The sequence below is a fragment of the Gallus gallus genome, chromosome 2 (assembly GCF_016699485.2).
Source record: "Gallus gallus isolate bGalGal1 chromosome 2, bGalGal1.mat.broiler.GRCg7b, whole genome shotgun sequence".
In the NCBI taxonomy this organism is placed as follows: Eukaryota; Metazoa; Chordata; class Aves; order Galliformes; family Phasianidae; genus Gallus; species Gallus gallus.
Genome location: NC_052533.1, coordinates 113,506,859 through 113,527,425, shown reverse-complemented (window position 1 = coordinate 113,527,425; position 20,567 = coordinate 113,506,859). Strand labels below are relative to the sequence as shown.

The window sequence follows — 20,567 nt, the reverse complement described above, 5'->3', positions numbered from 1 at the left end:
CGTAGCCCTTCTTGCTTCCTCAACACATGTAGACTCTGAAGGGATGCCAATAAATCTGGCAGTATATAAACCATCACTTCTGCAACATGGTTCAGTGCAGGTGATTCATACTCTTGCTAGAGCAAGGCAGCAGGATCAAAGTGCCTCCCCATCAGTGCTCAGCCCTTGAGTTACCTTGCCAGTTCCTCATTGTCAGTGTTTTTCATCATCTCTTTCACACACCAAGAATTACAGTGTCTTACAGAGCAGAATTATGAAACTTGACTGGGTTGTGCTTATACTGTATATTTTTCCCTCTTTTTTTTTTCTTCTGACCCCTACCAACCCTGCTATATCGAGTATATTACAGATTTAAGACCTATGACAATAATAAGAATTTTGCCAAAGTTTTGAGCAGTGCTGACAGGAGTGTGCAAACAACAACAAAGATGAATCATGGAGAAATTTAGGCAAAAATCAGAGAATTGCTGCAGCATCCAGAGCTGTTAAACCTTGGATTTAAATTGCACTGAGAGGCTAACACCCTCTGCAGTACTGTCCCTTGCTGCAGCATTCCTACTGCATCAATTCAGAAAAGGATGACATCTATTCCACTTGTTTTTTGTTTTTGTTTTTGTTTCTGTACAAAACTGTCAGCCTTCAGATAAAGTAATGATTCATCAATTCCATTTTGCTTAGCTCGAAAGATTTCTTTCTTCCGTCTTTAGTGAAAAAGTAATACTCCAAAGTATTGTCAGTGAACAGACTCGTGACAAACTGGTGGTCCCACTGATCTGACCGTGGATTTCACTGGAAGCTTGTATTTGTCCAGTAGCTTGCTTGTACATCACTGCTTTGTTTTTACCTGAACATGATAAATACTTGAGTGATAAATAATATTTTTCCATGTGATCGCAGAATCATAGAATGTTTTGGGTTTGAAGGGACCTCAAGGATCAAGCTCCAACCCCCCTGTCGCATGCAGGGCCACCAACCTCCATATCTAATACTAGACCAGGCTGCCCAGGGCCCCAGCCAACCTGGCCTTGAACACCTCCAGGGACGAGGCACCCACAACCTCTCTGGGCAGCCTGTTCCAGCATCTCACAACTCTCTCTATAAAGTACTTCCCCCTGATATCCAACCTAAATCTTCCCTCCCTCAACTTAAAACCATTTCTCCTTGTCTGCCTTATCTACCCTTGTAAAGAGTTGACTCCCCTCCTGTTTGTAGGCTTTTTTAGGTACTGGAAGGCTGCAATGAGGTCACCCCACAGCCTTTTCTTATTGCAATATGCAATGTTATGTCTGTTTAGCTAATAAATGGTAAAATAATTCTTCTCAAACTACCTGCTATCCACACTGACTGAAATTAAACGTTCAGCGTCTCTGAAAGTTCAATTTTTAATCTCAGTCCTACTGAAATTGTGTATTAATGCTTGTTCAAACGTGTCTGTGGAAGACAAGGCCCTCCTATTTATCCATATTGTTCACCAAAAGAAAATATAACTGCTATTATAGGGCTGAGAGTAAAAAAAAAAAAAAAAAAAAAAAAAGTTTGAATTTTTTTACAGTGTCATGTAAAAAAACCACAAAGGAGCATGGACTCATGCATCTTAAGGAAAAGACCTCAGTGCTGATCTTTCTTCTCTCATTTGCTTCAGGAGTTTTGCTATAGATTACTGCAGAGTCTCACATCTCCTGGCCCCTGACAACCCTGAACTTTAGGCAGGACCACTATCAGGGTTCCCCTGCATTGAGTACTACACAAATATACAACTGATTCCTTTCCATAGCTTCAGGATTTCACACACAGGCAGTATGTTCTCAGGCTGGAATCCTTGTAACCTGTGCCCTGTTCTCAGTTTACTTAAGCAAAGGGCTTTAAAAAAAAAAACAACATAGATTTACTGATATATTTAAAATCTTAGAAACATCCCTTCTGTTAACAGTATGAAATTTGCATTAATACATGCTTTCTTATATACAGTGAAAGGGAAGGGGGATTTTTGAGATGCAAGTAAGAATCTGATCTTGGTGTAATTCAGAAAAATAACTGACACGGAGCAATACACAGGACATAAAATATCTATTAAGTCTTATCTCCCTTGAACTTTAGTAGATTTTGAGGTAGTGATTTGCCCAATTTAAAAAGAATAAATAAAAAATAGATTTCTAAAAGACATGGTAAAGACAAGGAAAGGGATTTTTGAGTCATAGATCACATCTATAAAATCTCTGGAACAACCTAAAGTCTGCCTGCAGCACTACTGTGTGCCCCAAGTCTTCATTTCTGGGCCAAGTGCTCATGGTGGGAGCACACCCAAAGCTGCACTGTCCACTTTCCAAGTAAGCTCGTGGGGTCTTTGGTACAACTGGATGGGAATCTGTGTGACGTGCTGCAAGTCTTCACATGGGAGGACAGCTAAAGAAAAATCAGTTTAAGCAGACACAGGTGAAATCTTTAAACTCCAGAAAAATGATGTTTCTGACATCTTCTATACAGATATCTAAAACATCTATCTGCGTTGTTTGTGTGCTTTACAGTCTGTTTAAGACAGCTGGCTACACAACACTTGAGCATTTGCCACAGAACACCTGTTAAAGCTACAGTGCAGGCTTTATATGAATTTAAGTTTTCTTCTGAATGAGTACAAATTCCAGCTATCTTCGGAAAGCCTGCTTGTGGCTGGAATATACCAAATTCCAGCCTCTAAGAGATACTGATACAGCTTCAAGTCTTTGTAATCATCAGTCCAAGGACACAAACAAGGTAATGTTTACAAACAGACACATTTAATTTACTAAGAGCTTTCAAGCACTTGAGCTCGTTTTCAGATGTAATTAAACAAAACAAAAACAACCTACAAACCTCCTCTTGCAACAGGTCTTAATTAGACCTGTTTGAACAGGTGAAGGGTCAAGTATTCAACATGTGATGATATATCTTCACTGTCAGAGGCAGGAGCTGTAATTAGTGCTACAGACTCACATTCATTCATGGGATTTAATAGAAACATTAAATAGAAATCACTCAACCTGGTGCTAAAACAAATGTTGGTCAAACACAGACCCAACACTGCAATCTGAACTGTGTAAAAAAAGCTAGTTAAAAGTTATGAGTTGCTCAACTGAAAGGTGTAGTAAGAGGTATCTGTATTTTCTCACCTTTCATGTTTTATGGGCCAAACTCTAAGTTGTAAGAATCATAGAATCATCAAAGTTGGAAAAGACCACTGAGATTTAACCATCAACCCATCACCACCATGCCTATTAAAGCATGTCCTTCTGTGTCACATCTGAACACTGAGATGACAAAAATAAGCACTCCAAAATTAGGAGAAGGCATTTAAGAACAATGTATGGTCTCTTCTCATTCTTTGTTTCTTCTTATATTCCCAGCTTGCTTTTCCCTCTTGATTTTGGGTAGCTCCATACTTCCTGGCGCCTTTTTCTTTCTTGCCATTCTCCTGCTCACCTCCACTCAGCCTTGAGTTCCATTTCTGAGCTTGTACCATTTGCTGCAACACTTTTTCCCTGGAAGCTCATTTCCTGTTCAGTCCCCTTGAGTTCCGGCTGTACCCTCTTTTTGGAAAGACAATTCATGGTCCTCTTTACCCACCTGAATTTTGTTAGGTAGCTTTGTATGCATTCAGAAAACTGAGGGGAATGCCTGCAGACATTTCAGCAGTATGGAACAGCCCAAACTGGTATGATCAAAAAGTAAGCAAATATGAAGTGTATCTGCACACAGTCAGAGAAGAGGAAGATAATCCAGAACAAAGTTTCGTAAGCCTCTTAATAGGCTTCATGAATGGTATGCTAAATGAGTGAGTCTTTTAGCCGAAGTAGGGCAAGAGATCTCAAAGGAAGCTTAATCAAAGGAAATGGCTATAATAAAAATACCATTAGGAGCAGTGAACTCTTCACCTTCATTAACTGGAGCTCACTGCTGGGCAGCAAAGTTGAATGAACTTCCTCATGCAGACTGAATATATTTCCATCACTGGGCTGCACCTTGAGCACTGTGTTCAGTTTTGGGCCCCTCGCTACAAGGAAGACATTGAGGCCCTGGAGCATGTATGGAGAAGGGCAACAAATCTGCAAAGGTTCTGGAGCACAAGTCTTATGGGGAGTGGCTGAGGTAGCTGGGGCTGTTGAGCCTTCAGGAGGATCAGGGGAGACCTTATCACCCTCTACAACTGCCTGAAAGGAGGTTGTGATGAGGTGGGTGTCAGTCTCCCAGGTAAAATTAGAGGGAATGGCCTCAAGTTGCACCAGAGGATGTTCAGGTTGGACCTTAGGAAAAAATTTCTTCTCAGAAAGAGTGGTGAAGCATTGGAACAGTCTGCCCAAAGAGGCGGTGGAATCACCATCCCTGGGGGTGTTCAAGAGATGTGTAAATGTGGCACTGAGGGACATGGTTAGCGGAGATGATGGTGGTGATGGGTCAAAGGTTGGACTAGATAATCTTAACGGTCTTTTCCAACCTTGATGATTCTATGATTCCTGCTAGTGATAGGGTGCTCCGAGATCTTATTTTTCCCTCAGTGGCAGCATCAGGCGGGTGGTGCAGGCACTCAGCACCGGGGGACGCCCCCCGAGGGTGGTATCCCATGTCACCCCTCTGCCCCCTTGGGGACAGCGATGGGCAGAGATCCTCTGATGGGGCTACAAGCAATAAAGTAAAAGAAATACAAAACAACAGGAGATGAGTTGAAGACTAAAAAAATCTAAACGCTGGTGAAGTTCATAAAAGTTTAAATAAATAAATAAATAAAAGATTAACCTAATACGTGACGAGGCCAGCCGGACCAGCCAGGACGGCCCGTTTGCCTCCCGCCCCCGCCCAGGAGGGTGCGGAGGGGTTAAGCCCCGCCGGGGGCGGAGGCAGCCGGGCAGGGCTGGGTTTTGCTGTTCGGTGCCTCTTGATGGGGCCGGGGGCAGGCATGGCGCAGCGGCTGAACGAGCTGCCCGATCACTCGGCGCGGGTGCGCGGGGCCGTAGCCGAGCTGCGGCGGCGGGCGGAGGCTGAGCCCGGGCAGCGCTGGCCGCAGCCGCTTAGCGACGCCTTCCTGGTGAGGTTCCTGCGAGCCCGAGACTTCAACCTGGATCTGGCCTGGAGGGTAAGGGGAAGCGGGAGCCCTCAGGACACCGGGATGCTTGTTTCAGCTGCCAAGCCCCTGGGTGGGCTCGGAAACAGAGATGTGGGTGGGCAGTGCTGCTTCTAGGGGTGTTGAGAGCCCGCAGTGGGCATTTGAGTGAGTGAAACATACTTCCAGGTGGGTCAGGCAGGGCATATAGGTTATAGTGCGCTGTTCATCATGCACACCTGCAGAGCAAGGCCGCGGAGATGTGCAGTGTGGCTGCTAGCTTGGTGTGATCCCACTGGCAAGGGTTCTGGTACCTGCGGTGAGATCACAGCTTAGCTAACAGCATCCTTCCAAGGGCATCCTTACCTTGCTTTTCCTGCTCAGGCTGTTAGTAACTCGTATGTCTCTTAGTTTTGGTACAGGTTTCTGCCTGTGAAATTTCTCTTTCTCTTATGCTTTGGTAATTTACCAGGCTTTGGCGAGTTTTGTTCCATTCCTGTTTGTTGTATGGCTCGTTGCCATAAGGACACTGCGTGCCTGTTTTCAGCAGTCAAAAGTACAGATTGTTATCATTTCTTTTTTACAGAAAGATTGATAACCACTAATTCATCTCAACAGAAAGTATTTCCAAATCTTTTTAGGGCAAAAGCTGGTGCCAGTTGGAAGCTGTGTTTTAATGGAACTTGATGCTGTTGACATAACATTGCCCAACAGAGCTCACCTTTTATTTTCTGCTTCTGTATGCTCCCGATCTTCCAAGTTCAGCATTGTGTGTCAGTATAACTGAAAACTGTTCGCATTTAAATATATTGCATGATCAGAGTGGTAAAAAAGAATGATGCTCTTAATAGTAATTAGCTTTAATTGTATCTTATGTTCTTTTCATTTGACTCATGAGGTTTGTGTGACAGCTTTAAATCTCAGCAGAAGAACGAGCAAGTCAAGACACATTCCTTTGGCTATTCATGCATCTTACTGTTGCTCTAAGTTCATGACATGACTTATATCAGATGTGTATTAGCAATTGTAGGACTGTGCCTTTCTTTTTTTCTTTTTTTTTTTTTTTTCCCAGCAAAACCTTCCCCTCTTTTTCGCTCCTGTATTGCTAGGTTCCAAAAAGTAGAGTTTAATGAAGATGATACACTCTCCAGCTTGTGTTGCAGTACTGGAAATTGATAATCCTGTAGACATGGCACTGGCACTCAAGAGACTGGCACATAGTTTTCTGCACTTTCTTGTGATTAGTTGTTAGATGTGCTGTAGGTTGGACTATGCGGAGTGGGAGGAGGGTCAAGTTGGATGTTAGGAAAAGATTCTTCACCAGTGTGTGGTCAGGGCCTTGAACAGTCTCCTCAGGGCAGTGGTCTTAGCATCAAACCAACGCAGTTCAAGGAGTGTTTGGACAGAGGTCTTAGACATAGGGTTTGATTTTGTGTGGTCCGTTGTGGATTGAGGAATTGGTCTCTATGATCTTTGTGGGTCCCCTCTGTGATTCTGTGACAAGTCTTTAAGAGTGTGGTATCTAAGCCAGATTTAGAGATGGAGTCTATGGAGTAGTAGATTTTTATTTTTATTTTTTATACTCTTTGTGAGAATCAGCTCTCTAGGGCTGGGGCCCAACTGTGGAAGAATCAAGGCATTTTAGGATCTCTGTGGGATTTCTGGGTCTCTACTGATTGCTAACTCTAAAATTCGTGTTTGGATACTTACGTGTTCTAAGAGTTTTTAGTGTTTAAGAAAATCACATGTTGAATCTTTCCACCTCAAATTTCTTTTTCCATGTGTACTTAATGTTCCACATCCCAGCTGACATTGATTTCTAGCTCTTTGGAAACAGCATGTGAAGAAGACAAAAAATTAATAAATAAAGGAATGTGTTTATCTGCAATCAGTGTATTCTAGAAAAGCCCAAGAGGATTATTGTGCAAAAGTCAGGGGTGATTGAAAGAAAGAGATTCATTGAACCCAAATAAGACCTCATGTGATGAGGTTACATTTTTGCATCATCCTAGACAGTGCCCTCCTGTCATCTGTCTAGACGGTGGGTGACCCTCCCTGCCTGGATAGATATCCTCTCTCAGCTCAGAGTTCAGGCTGGCACAACTTAATTTTCCCCACCAGGAAAACAGCACTACTGCATGGTACTTGTAAAACAGGTAAGGGATGATCAGAGCCTGTGGCTCACCAGTGCCTGCGACCAAAAGAATGGAAGCTTTTCTCTACCATTCTTCTTACTATGGGCTTCCACTTACCCTTAAATATGAATTATGAGTTTGGTTACCAACCAAACTGTTTTGTGATGCATGCCAGGTTAATATGTAACTCGTATATCTGATTATTGGCCTCTGAGGAGTTCGTTTATCAACATTTGGAAATCTTCCAGAAAATAATCAGATGGTGATTCCATTTCTGAATCACTTAGTGGAACAGAAATCTTTGACATCTTTCTGCTAGCAGTTCCAAACTTACTTTAAAGTACTAAACTATTTCTGTATGTCATCCTAGAAAAAAAATCCACCACTGAAATAGCTAGTTGGAGCTGAAGAACTCAAAGAACTGGAACTGTGTATGTTTTGAAGTCAATGATATATTTAAGTAAGCTCAGCAGCAGACTGTTCTTGAAATAGAAGAATGTTGTTTTCCTGCATTTTGAATCACAGGAAAGATTTGGCCAAATTCCTTACCTTTGAAAGTGGCTGGAGAGGAATGCATGAGCCCTAATCACTGAAGTACAGACTCCCGGAAGAAGAGGTGAAATTAAGCAAATATTTTCTACTATAGGATTTCAAATGCATGAATGTTATCAGTGAGAATGTGTGGAATCATAGAATTGCTCAGGTTGGAAAAGATCTTCAAGGTCATGGAGTCCAACCATAACCTAACCATCCTACCCTAACTAACAACCCTCTGCTAAATTATGTCCCTGAGCACCACATCCAAGTGGTTTTTAAACACATCTGGAGCCTAATCCAGTGCTTAACAACCCTTTCTGTAAAGAAGTGTTTCCTGATGTCCAACCTAAACTTACCCTGGCACAACTTAAGGCCATTTCTCCTTCGCCTCTCACCTGTCACCAGTGAGAAGAGACCAACCCCGCCCTCGCTGTAAGCACCTTCCTTCATGAAATTCTGTCAGAGATTTGTCTCCAGGAGTGTGCAGAAGGTCCTTTGACATGGGCTAACAACAGCTATGAAATAATACATGAAGCCTTGATTATGCCAGTATGACATACATCTGTTGAAACTTGTGGGCAGGGCTTACATCCTGCACAAAAACACCACTGAGGAGGAGCGGTGTTGTATTGTTGCAGCCTCTTTCACTTGTGCCTTTGTAATCCCTGTGAGAGATAAAAGCACGGATCAGATGTTAATGCTGCAAAAGATTTAAACTGAGAAGCAGGGCTGTGGGTCACCATTAATTGAGTTAAAGCAATGATTTTAGTCCTTTTTACTGTGCCAGCTGTGTGCATATGGTTGACTTTCTTGCTGTGATCAAAAGCACAGACACTTGGATTTAGTAGTGATATGTGAAAAGTGGAGAACTAGCAGCCCCTCCATACATATTTTTGCTTAGTGCATTTTATTATTGCCTTGCATTACATCCTGCAGCTCTTGGATGAGGCTGATTCTCAGTGAGCTTGGGATACTGTCTTGTACTTGAAATGGATTACACTAGAGGGAGAAAAATGAACACTTTTAAATTCGGTAAAAATGCAACACTGAAACACCAGCATCAAGGTATGTGTATGTGTGTATATGCATTTGTATACTTCTATCCTAAAGTTTGAACTGCTGGTTTCTCCTTCAAAAATTGTAATTAAAAACATTTTTCCCTAAACAGTGTGTGCTGGTACAGCTGCTGGCACAGTTGAAACTCAGTTTTGTCTTGCACCTTTGTTAATATGGATGGTTATCAATCAGGAAAAACAATTGGTTTTCATATACACCTACATTGGTTTCTATAACAAAAATTGATTTCTAGTTCTTTTAATTCCAAGTGCTAAGTTCTCTATCCTTTGTTTGGTATCCCATGTAATGCGGATTAATCAGTAACATTGGTATCTCTGACGTTAAGAAGTCTGGAACTATCCCCAGAAGACCTCGGGAGAAATCTCTTGATGCTTAACTCCAGACAGTGGAGTTTTTCATCCAGCTTTGCCCATTATCAAGTTATCTTGCATCTGTTTTCAGATGCTCAACAGATTTTTAAATAAGTTATTCAGTTTATATACACAGATAATTATATAGAGATGTTTTTTCTTGTAAATGCATGAGTCATTCTGATTGTAATGAATGCTCCCTTTTCTCCTGATTATATTACGTTTATTTATCTTCTGCACTCAGGCTGATTATTATGAATAAAACTTACACTTTTCTTTGCTATCTTAAAAAAAAAAAAAAAAAACAAAAAACACATTTTCCTATGTTTTATATATTCCATATGAATTCCTGTCTTTAAGCAATGTTAATCTTGGAATTTTCAAAATAAAGTAAAACTGTAAAATCCCCTGCTAATATTTGCATTCAGTTATGTTTAAGAATTACTCATGTAAGTGGCTCTGTATGACCTGAGAATGTCCAGTGGCTGAGAAAGTGGTTGTTCGCTTGTTTCCACATTAGCTGTGGATGCTATGGAAAGTTATCTGATGCTGACCTTTACTTCAGAACTAAATCATCATTTCAGGTAATTAGATCGGATAGTTTCTGACATCAGAACTATTCACTTGAGCACTTTGTGGCTTTCTGGAAAAGGGAAAAATGTTTGGAGCTTAGCTGTGTCTATGTAAAAACAAGTACCATGCCATAGAGGGTGTCCTAAGTGTTCTAACTGTGTGTTTATTCAATCGTGGACAGTCAGTAGATAAAATTTTTGTAAGTATCCTTAGTGCATCACAATTAATGAACACTATTCTCTTTCTTCTCAGATCCAGAAACTGAGGGTCTGATGTTTCTGTCTAGGGAAGTGTTAATGTTCATGAAAAGAAGAAACTAACTGAAAGCTGGGATTATTCAAGGGATTGAATGAACCTATATTTATTCTTATCTTGATTTTTGGCGGGCAGATTTTCAAAGAACTGCTTAAAATATTTATGTGATTGTTAAGTAGGCTCATTATGATGGGGTACACCTGATGTTAGAAGGGACAAAGTATGAAGCAGCAGATTTTGGGATAGTACTCTTGTGGTTGTTTGTGTTTTTTGCTGCTGTTTAAGTATCTATGTTGGAAAGATGAAGGAAAACAGCAGTATGTAAACAGTGCTGTCTGGTTGGCACAGCGTTTGGGATTGTTCCACAGTGCCCTTTGTAAGGAGTCAAATTCCAGCAGAGTGAGGTAACTGTAGTACCTCTTCTGGCCTATCTTTGCAATCAGTGAATTTCTATTCCACAGATTAACTTGGTTTCCTTCACTTCCTTCTCTGTTTGTTTACGTTAGCTCAATTTTATGAGGTCAGAAGACTTCTAGTAAAATACATTAGCAGTTAAGTGTTTCTGTTCACAGTATACAGTCTAGAGTAAGGCTTTTATCAGCTGGCTTATTTCCAAGTCAGTTGGGATTCTGGTATGGCAGATGGACTGTCCCAGTTTTGTACCTATAAGTACATACTTACAGGCAATGTTTCCAGAAATGATACAGTTAATAGATGATGCACTGATCAGCAATTTGTAAGTGAATTATTTTAACAAACAATAATTTGGCAGTTTTGTCTAAGAATAGTCTTAAGCTGAGGAAAAATTGTATGTCTGTGTGAAACAATATAAGAAACTTGAAAGTTAAGGGAAGAGTTAGAAATTACTATTAATGTTAATTGTGTAACATAAACAAGCTATGAGGCATGTGATGGTGAATCTTAGGTTTCGCATTACCAACATAGCTGATACTGTGATGTTACAAGGGATGAATTAAATATCCATTGAGGTTCCTTCCAGCCATTCTTTCTGTGAAGATGATGATGATGATGATCCTTGCATAGATATAAGAAGTTTGGGGCTTTTATTAAAGGTTATGTTTTATTAATAGGAGCTGACATTTCTTTTAATTCTAGTGCTTCTGTTATGGAATATGGTATAATTTAGAAATAAATATGAATTAACGGAAACAAAGGAGAGTTGATGTTTTCATTACTGTGAGCATATTTAATTTGTGAAACTATACTGAGGATCAGATCGGTTTTGCTGTTGGGTGTAACAGTTTGAAAGAGTAGCCTGTCTATTCTACCCTTAAACCTATGTATGATTTTCTTTTCCTGTGATACAAGATACTGAAAAATTCTGATTGACATAGCTCCTTTGAAAATGATAGGCATCCAAACTGTAGTTTTCTAGGGCATTTTAATAGAAAATTTAAATTTAGATAGCTGGAGCTATCTTTCTGACCTCCAAACTCAGTGCTGGACAACTTAGCACAAGTCATGGAGCAGAGGCAGATCACAGCTGGTGAATAGAAGACAATCTTGCATAGCTTCCTACTCACCTATTCAGAATGTCATAAATAACTTCAGTTGCAGATCATTGCTACTCCTTTTCTCTAACACCAATTAACTTTTTTTATTTTAAAAGAGAAACTGTAATTAGACTTTGAAACTACCATGTCACCAATTTAATTTTTAATGATCCATCTCTACCTACAATAATATCTCACAATATTATCTGTAATTCTGCTAGCTAGGTGTTTCCTCAGAAAGAAACTCTTTTAATTGACTGTTCCTTAAGAGTTAGACCATTCCATTTCAACACAGAGCCCTCCCCATCTTTCACTAGCACTAGCATATGTTGCTAGGAACAAGGGCAATTATGTTCCTGACAATGGACAGGATCTCTCTTTTAGTAAAACAGGTTTACATCATTTCCTTTCTGAGGGAGGAAAATTGTCTAATAGATAATGGGAGTGAAGGATCCACTACACTGTTGTATTTTGCCTTATCTAAGGGACTTTGAAAATGTGCTTCAGATGTGCTGATGACCATATGTATGTCAAATGGTAAAATGGAACTATTAATAACTGTATGTATGAAGCTGGCACATCTTTTCTAAGTTCAACAAAACTTGAATGAATCCGGTGAGTTATCAAACTGAATAATCCTAAATGTAACCTGAGAACTCTATTATTGTGCTATTAATGCTTTTAAAGTTGAAACTGCTGGTGATTTCTACATAGCCCAACTTTCTTTCTTGACACAAAGTAATATCTGTATTCCGTTAATGAGTTAACGATTCTAAATCATAACAACTCACTAATTTGATCAAGTATAGCAGCCTTTTGCTTTTCTGCTTTGAGTACACAATGAATTGACAGCTAATTTAATGAATTAAACCTCTGTCTGTGACCACATATTGAAAATATGGCTTTATCTGTGCTTTTTTATGTAATACTTGATGGATATCCGATATCTGGATATTTTCCAGTTACTGAAGAATTACCAGAAGTGGAGAATTGAATGCCCAGAAATAAGTGCAGATTTGCAGCCATCTTCTGTCCTTGGTCTATTGCATGCTGGCTACCATGGAGTCCTGAGGTCAAGAGATCCATCTGGAAGCAAAGTTCTAATATACAGAATTGGTGAGTGACAACATTTCTTGGACCCATTTCATACCTGGCTCTTGTACTAATTCTTTTGTGTTTATTTTTTGTTTGTTTATAAATTATCACAATTTCAGCAGCAAAATAGAAATATCTAATGGGTGTAACACCAGGAGTTGATGAAATGGAAGGTAATATGAGAATCTCTTAACTAGAAAGGTAGTAATTATTCTTCCCTGTTACAAATACTTTTAGGTTAACAAAAAGACGTGTTTGTTGAGCAGTAATAGTTATATCATTTGATTTGTAACTACTATGGCTAAAGTTGTGCATTTGTTTATGGAGATTTTCTGTTAAGTAGAACTCTTGTTTGCATCGAAAAACTACTAAGGTTGAAAGCCTAAAACTGAGAAGAATGTGTAATTATTTGGTCTCAAGTTTCCAAACAGTAGTTTTTGTTTCCATGGGAATTCTAAAATCTGTGTTCTGAGTGTGGTGGAGATGCAGTACAGAGGGGAAAGAAAGAATGGAAAAAAGATGTACACCTTGTCATGTACCAACATTTAGCTTAGATGCAAATGAGTTCACTGAGTCTTTACTATTTACATATAACCGAAGAACCCTTTATAAATTATGCCCTGAAGATCTTCAGTTTGTTTTGATGCATTCCCTAAAGTCTTAATAATAATAAATCAAATGTTGCCTTATTTCTTTGCAGTTGTTTTGGACAGAGAAATGATTTTTACCAGCTTTCAAATAATTGTTTTAATATTGGCTGGTCTAGTATAGTGAAGTGTTCTTCTTTGTAAAGCTGTGCTCTCCAAAGATTGTGCCCAGTGTGAAGGCTCATTCCATGCAGTTCTTTGCTCAGGTCTCAAAAAAGCAAATGGAATTCACTGAGGCTTGACAGTATTACTGTACTGAAGTAAAATTATGTGGATTGATGATCTGTTGTTTCCTTCTGGAGTTTCTGAAACTCATAGCCAATGATTAGCCACTTTGAGCTACACCATGCTTCCCTTTGGTTTCTGCTAATGGGACTGTTATTGTCTTAAGCTGTTGTGGCAAAACCTTTTACTAGAGGCTACAGTTGTAGGTGCAACATACTCCTTTCTTGTACCGTTTACAAAATTAGTGTGAAAGATGAGTGACAGAGCAAGAACAGAAGAGAATTTCTGCGCTGGGAAATCTGTTTATTTTAGAATCTTTGATACTGAATGTTTACTTCTTCCTGAGAAGCACATGAGATGCAGTAGGAAGTGAAAGTACAGATGTATGTTGTATGCTTGTGGTAATGCAATGCAATGTATTTACTCCTCAGGACAATGGGATCCCGCGTTATTTACGGCATATGATGTGTTTCGTGTGAGTCTGATCACATCTGAGCTCATTGTGAAGGAGATTGAGACTCAGAGGAATGGAGTCAAGGCTATCTTTGATCTTCAAGGGTGGCGATTTGCTCATGCATTTCAAATCAGTCCAGCAGTGGCCAAGAAAATTGCTGCTGTGCTCACAGTAAGTAAAACATACTGCCTTATGCTGCTTCACTGCTATAACTCCCTATTTTTTTTCCATCTTAAGTTATGGTAGTTTTTCCTTCTGTAGACCTTTTTAGAGATCATGTAGTTTGAAAGAACAAAATAGCATATCCACAAAAAGTTAGATAACTCGGGCATATGCTGTACTCAGTTTGACTTAAAGTATGTTCTTGTATAGCAGCAAATGCCCTTTAACCTCTGATGTCTTATTAAAATTCCACTGACCTGTTATGATACAAGAATTTCTTAAACAGATAAAGCCTACTTCTGTAGGGACCTGTTCAAAACTTTTTTTATTTCCTTGAGACTTAGCACATCCTATTTTTCATCTGAAGTGCAGTTCAGACCAAGTGAGTACTACTTGTTGGCAAGTATGGATGATACTACAAGAGCATCCATCTGTTCCCAACAGCATGTGGCATTTGTTTTGCTTGTGTTTCCCAATAACAAGTTATTTTGTTCAACTCGTTGTTACCTCACCTCATTTTCACAGAACTTGTAGAAACCTTACTGTCTCTAAGATTTTTTCCTTTCTGTCAAATTCAGTTGAATTTTGCCACTGGATTTGAATAAAAAGAGAAGAAAAAGGCAGAGAATTGGCAGGCAAGCTACACTGTTGTCATATAATCCTACTTTCCTTCAGAAGTTAAGCTGAAAATCAGTAATGATAAAACTGTTAACCCACGATGTAGAAATGGGCTAGGGAGATAATCTCTCACTCTGGTTTGGCAAGGTTTATATCTGGCAGTAATTCAGAGCTTAATCAGTGAGGTAATAGCATCAGAATTTCACCGGCTCTTCCTTCTTGATCTCTGCCGTAGAACTTCAAGGAAACCAGTGAGTATTACAGGTTTTTTTTTAGTTGTTGTTTTTTCACCTAGAATAAGAAAAATATCGATGTTTATATGATCCTGGGCCAATTCCATGAGAACAGCAGTTGAGAGAGTGTTTCTGCTGATTTCTGAGGTAGTAAGCAAGTTGTTAGTAATTTTATAACTTTGAAATTGAGAGCAGAAAGGATACAGAATAGGATTTGCAATTAAACCTGAAGGTTTCAATCCATTGCCTCAAATGAAGATATCCTTTGAATAGAATGATTCTTATTACAGGTTTGTTGTATGTTTTTTGAGCTTCTAAATGTTTCTTATAGAAATTGAAAAAAGACAGAAAGGAGATTGCATTTCCAGTGTTGTTTTCTTAGAAGAGGAATAACCTCTATTGATTTTTCTCTTTCTTTCTTTCTTTTTTGGATTCTTTTCATCATTCTAGGTGGGTTTGTATATTTCATCCAGAGGTTGCTTTTAGTGTTGATCAATATGCTTATAAGTAAAAATTTAGGAACTTTGGTTTATACCCTATGTTATTCTTGTGAAATGTGTCTTTCTTGCAAATAGCTATCTTGTGTGGAGAAATGCATTAATAGAAAGGAAATAAATCTAATACAGAATAGAAAGTATAGTAACATCAGTAGGTGACATCATCTTGAATATCAGTTACATTGAGGCAAAACCAAATTCTTTGGTGAGGAAGAAAATAGTAGGCTTTAAACAAATGATAATAACATGCAGTAAACCTAAAATCTGACAGATTTAAGGTCTTCATGCAATAAAATCTGATAGGATTTGCACTTAAGAAAAGCGTATGGGTTTTTTTCTTATCCATAGAAGAGTGTATGATATAGCCATTTTTATAAGCACCAGTTGCAGCATAGTAGTATCGGGTGGGATTTTGCATGATACTGTCTTTGTGCACTGTCATATTTCCTTTCAGGTTGAGAAGTTGTGGGACTTCTATATGAATCTTGAACCCAACTAGTAGTATTTCAAATTACAAAGGCATATAGGAGATATAACTTTTATTATAGGGGATGTCCCTGCCTATAACAGGGGGATTGGAACTAGATGATCTTCAAGGTCTGAACTTCAGGCTTGGGCAAATTCACTAATTTCAAGACTCCTCTCTGAATTATAAATATAATTTATTTAACTAATAAACCACTGAATTTGCTGTTTTTATATCTATATTTTCTTCTCTGGGCTGTGGGAGTTGCCAGTGAAAACATACGGCTAGACAGGTTTTTGGTAATGGAGCAACAGGATCTTTGCTATGAAGAACTGTTCCTCAGAAGAAAAACTGAGACAAAGCTTTGTCTATACTATTTATGTGCAATTTGTTGTTGTTGTTCTTATAATTGGCCTTTCCTTGTTATTTTTTTTTTCCCTTCTAGTGAGAGGAACAAAATGTGTTTCCTAATCAGTGTAAACTAAGAGTACTCCACAGTGCAAGAATTAGCAAGGCCAGGAGGAATACCTGTGGACTAGATAGTTTCAGACTTGTCCTTCACAAGAGAATCTTTTCAATAATTCACTTTTCTCATGCTGTTTTTCATGTTTCTTGACAGGATTCCTTTCCACTAAAAGTTCGAGGTATCCACTTGATTAATGAGCCTTTATTCTTCCACCCGGTCTTCGCTCTAATTAAGCCTTTTCTCACTGAAAAAATAAAGCAACGGGTGAGTGCACACAAACATTTATTTCTACCACAAAACCCCTACACAGCAATCTGTTACGCTTCCCTTAGGATCTGAACTTTGAAGAGGATAAATCATTGTTTTAGTACTATAGTGGCCTCTGTTATCTATCTGTAAAACATCTGCAGTTATCAATAATGTAACAGTTGCTGTTGTCACTACTCTAAAGATTAAGAAATACACTAACAGGGGGGTTAAATAACTTGCTTAAGATCACACAGCAGAATTAGCAAGAAATAGGTCCCAGATCTCCAGGCACTCTGTCTACAGATTACAGTGAGAAATTGTCAGCAAATGGTGTTAATAATCAGAAAATTCTTGTCAACTGTTAATAAGAAACATATAAAAGTTTTTGACCAATAGTAATGAAGAAGGCTTCAAGTTAGCTCTAATAAAGCAGGAAAATAGCAACCAAAGCTACACCATTAAAAAGTTAAACTGGAGGAGAGCAGTCCAGGATCTAATTTAATTAGAACTGATTTATGTGGACTGCAGTGTAAGTCAGAGGTATAGATTCTTCTGAATATCCTCCTTGGCACCTGTTTGAACCTACGTGCCTTGTACGTAATGTTGTCTTCAAATGTGTGTAGCAGGACCAGATAGTAATGGCCAGGTGCTGAGCAATTTTTTTTCCTTAAAATGACTGAAAAGCAACTACATGATGTGTCAGGACAAGACCAAGCCCCAGCCCTTCTGGTACAGATCATTTTAGTTATATAGGTGTAGTGAGTTTTGGACTTGAACTGTACTTTCTTCCTCACTGAAGCAGCTCACTGTGAACACTTGTTTAGTGGAACCAATCTGGATAAGTGCTTGTATTACATTTTATTTGCTGTCTGTTTTTACTCAAGAGTCTAGCATTCATACTGAAGTACATGCTCTTCATATTTTGTTTTAGGTGTATATGCATGGAAGTAACTACATGCAGAGTCTGACTGAACACTTTCCAGTCAGCATTCTCCCACAGGAATATGGGGGGCAAGGAGTCTCCTTTGAAGAGCTGGCCAAGGAATGGACTGACTTCATAATGGCATCTGCAGATTATCTCCAGAGCATTTCTCTGGTTGCCCATGAGTAACCTTATGAGAGTATTATATCAATTCCTGAAGACTGGAAGTGGAAATGAGTTCGATATGAAATCTTTCTTGTAAACTTGAAATCATAGTAAATGAAAGCAGAATGTCTTTGCAGAGCAGAATTACATTGACTGCACTTTTATACTAACTGGAGTATATCAATATGTATGTCTGAGGAGACTAACGATTTCTACATGTTTGCAACTGGTAAAGTTGCATGCCAGTAGTTGTACATTGTATATCAGATATTGATATTGCTCCTGTTAAGTCTCGGAAGACAACTCTTCTATATTAATGCAGTCCAGAACCTTATGCTTAGTTCTTCTATCTTGGCTTGTTAAGATGATAGGATACAAAGCCAAGTAATTAAAGTAGAACAGAATATAGATGGAGTAGACTAGATGCAGAAGTATGAATACAGGCCTAATTTACGAGTAGGGGGCTGCTTTTCAAATTGATTCTCAGGGAAATGGCTGTTTTGTTATTTTGTGCTGCTAAGATTACACAGTCAAATTATGAATTAGTCATCAATACTGAAACATCTGTTATCTTTGTGCTGCTTATGCAGCTTCCCTTTTTGTGCTAATTGAAACAGTAATCCGGTAGTTTCATGGGGAAGACGAGGAAAATGCCATATACATATTCTTCAAAGGAGAGTGTGAATCAGGAGGAACTGATAAGAGAGTAAGAAAAAAGATATCGAATTTTGATTTTCTTTCTTTAAAGAGATGTCGTCTGTGGATAAGCTATAAGCAACTCAGTAATGTGAACACTTTTAATTCCTGTTGCAGATTGCCACTGAGATCAGTAGCTCTTCTCTGGCTGCAGTATCTGTCTTGCAGGGTGAAGTGTAGGATCTATGAAGTGATCTTCATAGATCAGAAACTTAGAAATAACTGCTGTGTGGTTTAAGGGTGCTTTGGACCTTAGCCTAGGAGATGCCTAGGAGATTCTTATTTTCAGAAAAGTGATTGACAACTTGCCAGCCTATGTAGTGTGTGTTGGACACTGGAAGAATTTGTTATTAATTTCTGTTGAGTCCTCTTTTGTATTTCTGTAATGAAAAATATCTGTCTGTACTTACAGAAAATAGATTTTTAAAGGGACATGATTCATGTATAAATGCTGTATGTGTATGAACTGCTGCGTGTGTTACACAGCAGTATCATCCTACATTCCCCAAGATTTAATAATCTAAAATGGTAATATATTTTTCACTGTATTTGTTCTTTTGTGTGGGTTTTTTTTGTTGTTGTTAAAATTTCTGTTAATACACCAACTGCTGGAGTTTGTATACTCAGTTTTTATCAGTTTTATAACAAGCCAGGGAGTGTTCACATAAGTATTAAACATTTAGCATTCCATATCAATGTTCACCATAACAATGTATTTCTCAGGTAGCTGGAAATGCTAACTTCTGTTATCTTAAATTATGTAGGACTTTGGGATGTTGTATTAATATATGTTTAGGGGAGAGAAAAGAGAATATCCTATGAAATCAGAAGCATCTTATTTTACTTTATCACTATACTTCATTATTGCAAAAGCCAGCAGACGCTATTTTATATTAGCATGTGCAACATCTGTGAAAGGCCTACACAGTATGTGTTGGTCATAGTTTCCTTTGCTGCCTAAGGTCAATGTCAGATAGAAAATTCCTTCGGAACTGACAACGATTTTCCTTCTTCAGTTCTCTCATTTCCTCAAGTGCATTTTCATTCTTTCCTTTCAGGATATCTTTGATGCAGAGCCTAAATTCAAATAAATATTTTTAATATATTCATATATTTCATATCCTTATTTTTATCTGATTGAACTATTTTGTGATATGAAAAAGCTCTTTAAATAGTTCAGTTGAGGTGATTATTTTTTTAATAAGAAAATAAGTAGTCGGTCATTTGGCTGTTCTTCAGGTATATAATTCAAGTTCCAAGTCATTCATGAGACACAGAACTGAAGCTATTGCACTAACATTATGCTCTCTGTTTTAATCCTTGAATGTACACCATGTAAAAGAACGAACCATATTTCTGTGAACACGTTCCTGTGAAACCAATCTCTTACTGTTGCTGTTTTATCTAACAGAAAGAAATCAGATTCCTTCATTTGATTGTGTATGTAGAGAAAGAATCTGTGGCTTTTATCTTCATTTGCACTATACTATCTCTATGAAGTCCTAAATATGTTCAAAAATATCCTGAACCTATTATTAAATGGTAACATGAATATGCAATGCAATAGAGCACTGAGTACAGATGTTTTTTCATGAACTGTTAATTATTTTTAATGTTTACATGTTAGAACTTAAACTCTGGCCGAGGAACAACTGTCACTAACGTAACACTGACATAAAATAATCAGCATGTTTCCATAATAAAAGGGAAAGAGTGATGTGTGGAGGTAGGTCAGCTGCAAAGTAAATAAACAAAAAATTGTGCGTGCCTTATTCTTCTGTAATGTGACCAGGAGTGCCTTTAAAAAATAAACTTGCTATTAAATGCTGCTACTGCCTATAAGCATGATTTAATGCACATTTTTAATTTTTTTTTACATGTTAACATAATTTTATTAATAAACCTTTTCTAGTTCAACCAGACACCTGTTTTGAAGAGTTTTAGTTACTTTTCAGTGACACAGGAATTACTTTCACTAAGTGTTACCGGTTTTTGACTCCTGCTGGTGATACCGTACTATCATAGGAAGACTTGGGTTGGAAGGGCTCTTACAGACTATATAGTTCTGACCTCTCACTAGGGGTAGCAGGGTTGCCACCACCAGCTCAAGCTGCTTAGGGCCCATCCAACCTGGCCTTTAACACCTGCAGGGATGGGACA

At 38.5% G+C, this 20,567-nt stretch overlaps 1 protein-coding gene across 1 annotated transcript; it reads left to right on the top strand.

The window, feature by feature from the left end:
- The first annotated feature begins 4,917 nt into the window (after positions 1-4,917).
- Positions 4,918-20,329, top strand: TTPA (alpha tocopherol transfer protein). The gene is made up of 5 exons (XM_001234375.6): positions 4,918-5,104; positions 12,475-12,628; positions 13,911-14,104; positions 16,529-16,639; positions 17,556-20,329. The coding sequence occupies exons 1-5, from the start codon at positions 4,928-4,930 to the stop codon at positions 17,733-17,735; spliced, it is 816 nt and encodes a 271-aa protein (XP_001234376.3). The 5' UTR covers positions 4,918-4,927; the 3' UTR covers positions 17,736-20,329.
- The last annotated feature ends 238 nt before the right edge of the window (positions 20,330-20,567 follow it).